At 53.3% G+C, this 8,026-nt stretch overlaps 1 protein-coding gene across 1 annotated transcript in view; it reads left to right on the forward strand.

Annotated features, from left to right (window-relative positions):
- The window catches only part of RAPGEFL1 (Rap guanine nucleotide exchange factor like 1), a 14,080-nt gene extending 9,617 nt beyond the window's left edge, over window positions 1–4,463 (forward strand). Inside the window, exons 9-15 of the mRNA XM_029929132.1 lie at window positions 5–100; window positions 181–271; window positions 825–875; window positions 1,237–1,324; window positions 1,517–1,581; window positions 2,196–2,250; window positions 2,497–4,463. Coding sequence (XP_029784992.1) covers window positions 5–100; window positions 181–271; window positions 825–875; window positions 1,237–1,324; window positions 1,517–1,581; window positions 2,196–2,250; window positions 2,497–2,621 — 571 coding nt within the window. The 3' untranslated portion in view covers window positions 2,622–4,463. The remainder of the gene's footprint in view (window positions 1–4; window positions 101–180; window positions 272–824; window positions 876–1,236; window positions 1,325–1,516; window positions 1,582–2,195; window positions 2,251–2,496) is intronic.
- The last annotated feature ends 3,563 nt before the right edge of the window (window positions 4,464–8,026 follow it).

Consider the following 8,026-nt stretch of genomic DNA (forward strand, 5'->3'; position numbering starts at 1 on the left):
GCAGCGAGGTCACGCACTGGGTGGCCACCGAGGTGTTGCTGTGCGAGGCCCCGGGCAAGCGCGCGCAGCTGCTCAAGAAGTTCCTCAAGATCGCGGCCATGTGAGTGCAGCCAGCGGGAGGGAGCGTGGAGTCCCTCCTCCCCACCCAGCGGGCGCTGACCTTGCCTCCCACCCCCGCAGCTGCAAGCAGAACCAGGACCTGCTGTCCTTCTACGCCGTGGTCATGGGGCTGGACAACGCCGCGGTCAGCCGCCTGCGGCTCACCTGGGAGGTGATGCATGGCTGCGCTTTCCTGTCCTCCCGCCGGGGGCTGGTCCGGCTGAGGGACTTGGCCTGCCGGCCTCACCCCCGTGCTGTCTCCCGCGCCTGCAGCTGGCCCATCCTAGGGAGCCTTTGTGCCAGGTGGAAGGCGGCGCCCTCTTCTGGCAGATCCAGGCCCCGGGCACGCCGCTCAGCTAACGCGCCCTGTCCTTGTGCAAATTAGGAAACAGCCGGAATCCCCGAAGTGGGGGGCAGGCAGCCCAGGCCAGGTCGCAGACCTGGATACTGGATTCCAGCCAGCACTGAGTGAGGCGCTTGTGCGTGGCCCATGCCAGCGCAGAGGCTCGAATTCCCCAGAATAATTTATTCCTCTGGGCGGCATCAAGCTCCCCAGACCTCACCAAGGGTAGATTCTAGTTCCCTACCCACCAGACCAGCTTGCCACCCCTTGCAAGATAGACGGGCCCTTCCCCCCTCTAACACCCCGGGGTTAGGCAGAGCTGCCATGAAACACAAGGAGCTCCACTCTGACATTTCTTCTCCTTCCTCCAAACTCTCTGCAGAAGCTGCCAGGGAAATTCAAGAATTTGTTCCGCAAATTTGAGAACCTGACAGTGAGTGGGTTCAGCTCTTTTATCTGCCCCTGGACTTGCACCCCAGAGACCCTCTCTGTTCCCATAAACCTTCCTCCTCAAGCTTCCTTTTAAAAGGGTTTTTAGTGCCTGAGACCTCTCCCCCTCCAACCGGCATGGGCATGCTGGGAGGGGAAGGGTGGGAGGGCTGCTACCCTCTTCGCCTTGAAGGTGAGGGGAGAACACTCAGGCTCCTCCCCACCTCACCCCCAGCTAGACACCCATACATACCTCTCTCTGATCAGAGATGGATCTAGGGCAGGGGGCTGAGGGAGGAGTAGGGGACATCTTTGAGGTGTGCTGGGACTTTCTGTCCCCTAACCTCTCTTCTGTGCAATGCCAGGACCCCTGCAGGAACCACAAAAGCTACCGAGAAGTCATCTCCAAGATGAAACCTCCTGTGATTCCCTTTGTGCCTCTGATCCTCAAAGGTGAGTGTCACTCCCATGCTCTTCTAGCCACAGTCTCCATGCCCCAGTTCTGGGTATCAACCCCTGTCACTTAGCTCTGAGTGCCCACCGGAGAGGAGCCCCCTCCCCACCATTGAGGGGACGCAGGGGAGGGGAAGGGCCCTTTGGCCCTCCTCTCTTCTTCCTCACATTTGCTTCTCTTCCATCCCCTAGACCTGACTTTCCTGCACGAGGGGAGTAAGACCCTTGTCGATGGTTTGGTGAACATTGAGAAGCTGGTGAGTGGCATGGCCGATCCTGGCCTGGGGGGGAGGAGGCTGGCATCCCCCCTCCCCCATCCTGGTAGCCCCCTAAAGACAGCAGTCTTCCTTCTTGGTGCCCAGCTTGCTTGACAGACTCCTGACTGTCCCTGATGCCATTACTATGGCAACTCGCCATGGGCCACAAAGCTGACAGGCAGCTGGGAGGGGTCAACTCTACCTCCCCTCACTGGACCCATTACACCCCTCCTTTGGTTCTTCAGAGACCCTCCAGAATTAATTTTTTAATGTTTTATTTATTTGTGAGAGAGAGAGAGAGAGAGACAGAGTGAGCAGGGGAGGGTCAGAGAGAGAGGGAGACACAGAATCCAAAGACAGACTCCAGGCTCTGAGTTAGCTGTCAACACAGAGCCCAACGTGGGGCTCAAACCCATGAACCGCATAGACCATGACCTGAGCTGAAGTCGGATGCTTAACTGAGCCACACAGGTGCCCCATGAAACCCTCCAGAATTAGATCTTGGAGGGAGTAGAGTCGAACCAGCAGAATCGGAGAATGGAGCAGGGGGGAGCAAAAGAGGGGGGAGCATCTTTCTGTACCCTTTTTAGGGCTCATTCCTTGTCATCTCCCAGCATTCAGTGGCCGAAAAGGTGAGGACAATCCGCAAATACCGGAGCCGGCCCCTTTGTGAGTACCCAGGCTTCCGAGAGCTTTACAGGTAGAGCTCTGACTGAGCGCGAGGTTCTGGGCGGGGGCCCTCCTCCATTCTTTATTTCCTTAAACTTGTCAGCTCTCCATCCTCTCTTCGGCCTCTTCAGAGACCGTCCTGCCCAACACGTGTCCCAATCTACACCCCTCTTCTCTGACTGGTAGGAACGTAGAGCAAGAAGGGAGGCTGGGAGCCTGAAGGCCTCTCTCTTGTCACACCCCCAGGCCTGGATATGGAGGCATCCCCCCATCACCTGCAGACCAAGGCCTATGTGCGCCAGTTCCAGGTCATCGACAACCAGAACCTCCTCTTCGAGCTCTCCTACAAGCTAGAGGCTAATAGCCAGTGAGAACAGAGGCTCTGGTCGGCGCCCCACCTGGGTGCTCGGGCACCTGGCACTCAAGCACTTTGCACGCTATCCCAACCCGCCTCTGACATCTTTTCCCCGGAGCAACTTCCTGCCCCTCAGGAAAGAGTCGGATGGACTTACCCCTGGGCTCATAAGCCTGTTCATCCTGCTGAAGTCCTCTCCCCCTTGCTCCTTCAAACGAAAACCACCCTCTGCTGGGTCCTGCCCTCGCAGGGAAGGGGGGCAGAACGCTCCTTCCTCTGCCCCCCTCCCACTGGGGTCTGTTCAAGAGATGGAGTTTCCAACCTCCTCTGCCCATGCAGACAGGAAAGCTGCCCACATTGTCTGTGAGACAGAGCGGAACTGTGGAAGGGACTCGCAGCCTTCCTCTCTACCCCTGGCCGGCTTCTCCCTGGTCAGGGCTGGGACCCATGGATGCACCCCCCTGGAATATTATATTGCCCTTGTGTCTGTGTGCGTGTGTGTGCGCGCGCGTGTGTGTGCACCTGTCCCCTTTAAGAAGCAGCAGTGCATCTGGTAATTGAGGGAGGGTGTTGTGTGTAGAGGGGGGTCCTTCTGTTTGGTGCTACCCTGGTCTACTTGGCCCTGTGATGGTGTGGGGTGGGGAAAGCACCGCTCCCTGCTCAGCTCCTTGTGCTGCCTCACGTGCCCAAGCCTATGGGTGAAGCTGCTCGTGGGGCAGGGGTCAGCATGAGGGGGGAGGGTTACCTGTCAGGCCTTGGGAGTCCTCCACTCAGGCCTCCCCAAGGTCTCTGGGTGGGCTCCAGTGAGAGGGTAAAAGATGCTCAGGGAAACACAGGTCTAAGCTGTCTACAGGACACTCCCTCTGCATTGTAGGGTGGGAAGTGGCGGTATCAGAAGTTGGGGGTGTTTGCTGCCCACACTCCTTCTTTTGGGGTGTCTCACTGCTAAGAAGGGAGCTGTCATCCCCCTCTTTCTGGTTCTTCTGTGGGACACCAACAACGTGGTCTCTATCCTTCCTGCCTTGATTGATTCCGCCTTGGTCCTCCCCATCAGAGCTGGGGTGTGGCAGACCCCTGAACTTGGGCAGGCAGTCCCTGGAAGTGAGGGGAGGGAATAGCCGAGACCCTAAAGGCAACACTGGACTGTGGTGACGCCTTTGATACCTCTCTGTCTCCCCTCCCTCTCCCACATGGGCCTCCAGGGCTGAGGGGCGTAGGGCTCCTGGCAGCTACTGGGTGAGGTGTCCTGGCACAGCCTCACCTTCCTTTCTGGCGCCACCTCTTTCCCTTCTGTAGAGGCAGCAGCAGCAGCAACAGCAAAAACAGCTGCTGCTCCTGCTCTGAGGGTATATATATTTTTTAACGAAAGCTCTGGAATTGTAAATTTATTTTTTAAAACCCAAAAAGGGAAAGAGCCTTGTATCATATGTAAACATTGTACCATAGGTTATGTTGTACAGTCCCTTTTATACAGTGGTCTGTCTTGTTCCTGCCACAAAAGTTGTCTGTGGGCCCCCTCCCCCTTCCCCCATATATACACTGGCACTGTGTCACACTTCCTCCATCCCTCACAGACAGTGACCATAGGCCCCCTCCTGCTCCCTGCTTCCTCCCTGCAGCTTAACCCATGCCCTCTCCTTCCTCCTGACCCCGCCCAGCAGCTTTCTCATGCAGCTCCCCCAGCCCTCCCAGGCACTGGGGCCCACTGGTCCAGTCTCAGCTGCTGCTCGCCCCTAGCCTTGACACCTGCCCCGCTGCTCCCCAGCTTTGCCAGAGTGAACCATGTGTACTGTACAGGCTCGGTCATCTGCAGAAACTGCTGGCTGGAGAAAAAGTTGATAAAGTCTATGAATCCGGCTGCTTGCTGTCCTCCATTCTGTTTCTTTGAGGCTGGGGAAGGGGTGAGGGAAGAGAGAGGGGACTGCCTCTCAGTGTGTTGGGCCCCTCAGCAGGGCTGTTCTCAGTCTGGAAAGTCTGGAAAGACTTTTAAAATGTGGATGAGAGGGAAAGGTGCCAGCCTGTTAAGGCTTGCCACGTAGTGTCTGGAACTTGGAAGAGTGGAAGTTTGAGTTCTTCCATGTTTCGGGTGCCCTAGACATGTGATCTTGTTAAATTCTAACACCATAAGGTAGAAGATGGAATCCTAGCATAAGGTCCAAGTTACAGAACTGGGCCCCTAACTCAGATCTGTCACCACAGAGAGCATACATGTTCCCCAAGCCGCTACCCAGACAGCAGGCGCTATTCACACAACCAGTCTCTTCCAGTTATACTGGGATCTATCTAGAAAGATGGGGGGCTTCTAGAGCCTCATGTTCGGCTCTAAGGAGAGCCTAAGCTTCAGGAGATGACATATTCAGACAGCTGCACATGAACTCTTGGTTTTCCCTCGGCTCACATCTGTTATTCCCTGTCTCCTGATTCTTGGAAAATGGCCCTCTCATCCATCCAGGTTTTCAAGGCAAGGATGCAAACTCGCCCTTGATGTTTCCTTCTCATTCCTCACTCATTAGCCAGTCTTGCCTGCAACAATTCCGTAACATATCCTGATTGGTCCACTTCTCTGACTCCTCTATTACCACCTAGTCCAAACGAGTTGTGTGTCTTCCCTGATTGACCACACTAGCCTCCTACCTGGTGTTTTGGCTTCCTCTGCCCAACCCTACCCTAACCCCACCACTTGGTTCTCAGAGTGGAGCCAGGTTGCTCTGCTAAAAACCTACATCAGATCATGAATGGCTACAATTTTAAAAAGTGGCAATACCAGTATCAGCAAGGATGTGGAGCAACTGGCACCTTTATGTGTTGCTGGTGGGGAGTGTACATTGGTACTGCCACTTTGGAAACCTGCTTGGCAGTGCCTACAAAAACTAGATGTACACCTGCCCTATGACCTAGAATTCCACTCCCAATATAAATCAGTGCTTGATGTCCTGAAAGACATGGACAGCAAGGATCGTAGCAGTTTTATTAATGACCGTGAAACTAGAAAAAGCCAAATGTCCTTCAACAGGTGAACGGATAAATCAGTTGTGGTATATTCTTACAATGGAATACTACGTAGCAATAAAAAAGAACAAGTAACTATGATATGCATGAAGGAACCTCACTCACAGACAGAATGTGGAGTAAAAGAAGCCACACACATGAGACTACAAACTGTAAAATTCTACTTAAGAGAAGTTCAAGAATAGGCACAATTAATCTATGGGGATAGAAGTAAAAATAGTGGTTACTTGATGGGGATGGGAAAGAGTATTGCCTGGGAAGCAGCATGAGGAAGCCCTTTCTGGTGATAAAAATGTTCTGTATCTTTTTTAAATTAAAAAAAATTTTAATGTTTTTTATTTATTTTTGAGAGACAGCATGAGCAGGGGAGGATCAGAGAGAGAGGGAGACACAGAATCTGAAGCAGGCTCCAGGCTCTGAGCTAGCTGTCATCCCAGAGACCAATGCGAGGCTTGAACCCATGAACCGTGAGATCATGACCTGAGCTGAAGCCAGACGCTTAACTGACTGAGCCACCCAGATGCCCCTCTTTTTTTTAAATTTTTATTTATTTTGAGAGAGGCAGAGACAGTGCAAGTGGGGGAGGGGCAGAGAGAGAAAGGGAGACAGAATCCCAAGCAGGCCCTGCAATGTCAGTGTGGAGTCCAATGTGGGCTTGAACCCACAAAACCATGAGATTATGACCTGAGCTGAAACCAAGAGTCAGAGGCTTCACCGATTGAGTCACCCAGGTGCTCCAAGAATGTTCTATATCTTGACCTGGGGGTGGTTATGTGTGTATGTGTTCACTCAGTTGTGAGATTTATGCAGTAACTGTAGGTTTTTTACATCTCAGCTAAAACAATTCAGATTGTAACACTCCCATTTCTGGTGACACATTAAAAACCAAGATCCGCCCTCTCTGACCCCGTCTCCCGTCCCCTCTCCTCTTACTCCACTGCAGCCACACTGATTGCTTTACTATTCCTAAAACACCTGATACCCACTCCTGGCTCAGGGTATCACCTCTGCTCTTCTTTGAGCCTTTCCTGACCACTCTGATCCATCTCACCCACCCCTCAGTCTGTCCCCTCCCCCCTGTACTTTCAAGGTACTCATCACTCCCTGACATCTTATCTCCTGTGTATTTTCTTTGTGCCCACTCTCCTACAAGAATGTTAGCTCCATGAGAGTCTTGTTCGCTATCCAGAGCCTAGAAACAGTACCTGGCACAGAGAAGGCACCTGATACATATTTGCTGAATGAATAAATTAGGTTGGTTGAAATAGGAGCAATAACAGTGGACAAAACACAAGATAATAAATGCACTGGGAATTGAACCAAAGAGATTCACTACCGGGTCTGGGGTTGGGGGGTGGGGGACAATAAAAGAACCCTCCTTGAAAGAGATGACTTAGGCCTTGAAGCAGGTTTGAGAGCCAAAGTGCAGAAGCGGGAAGTCAGGGAGGAGGCACTGGGGGACACTGGGAGGCACTGAGAGCTGCCCCTGCCCTGCTGGACTGGTTACTAGGAGAGCCACGCATCTGGGAGCTGGACAGATTCTGCCCTCCCCAAAGGGTGCTGGTCCCATCCTCGAGGACTCCGTGCCCTGGTACAGGATCATAGGGACCAGTCCTTTCTGTCCCTGATCATCTATCCCAGGGAGGGCAGAGAGAGTGGTACGGGCTGCTCTCCTTATCCCCCTCTTGGCCACCTTCAGACTCGTCAGTCATCTGCTGTCTTTCAGGGGTGATGATAAGAACTGACACTTGGAACAGTGTCCTTTGTCACTCACTATGCTTGGGTGTGTGTGCCTTCTCTCATTTAACCTTCCCAATATAGAGGTTGGCTCTATCAGCCTCACTTTCCAGATGAGAACTGAGGTTATGAGAAATTTATCATCACAGGCACAGAGAGGCCAAATCACAGCTGGCAAGAATTTGAACCCAGTTATTCTGACTCTGGAGACCACAGTTTAAGCTCTGCATAATCCCGAACTCGAATAACTGAGAAACGTCCATCTTGCACTAATCAGGGCTGCAGTGACCACCTGACTGGAGATGGGTGGCTGGGGGATGGGGGACATCCATCCTTTCTGGTCCCTTCCTCACCCTGCCAGAGTTCTGCCTCCTTGTGGGGAGAGTGGCTGAGAGACACGAGACATGGCCAAGGTCTACTGGGGGCTGTGTGGGGAGAGGACCAACGTCCTTAGTAGCACTGCACATCGTAGGCTGGTCTCGCAGTGAACAAAAGGGTGAAAATGATTTGGCGTGGTCAGAAGCCAGCATGAGCTGCCCTCTTGAGGAGGTGTCGAGAGGAGAATGAAGCATTTCAGCAGTGCCCTTCGAATCCACTAGGTGTCACCCCCCTGATTCCTTTCTCCCCAGGCTTGGGAACAGGAGGCCGGTAGAGCATGTCTTGGGGTGTATTGAA

This window comes from Suricata suricatta, chromosome 17 (genome assembly GCF_006229205.1).
Source record: "Suricata suricatta isolate VVHF042 chromosome 17, meerkat_22Aug2017_6uvM2_HiC, whole genome shotgun sequence".
Taxonomy (NCBI): Eukaryota; Metazoa; Chordata; class Mammalia; order Carnivora; family Herpestidae; genus Suricata; species Suricata suricatta.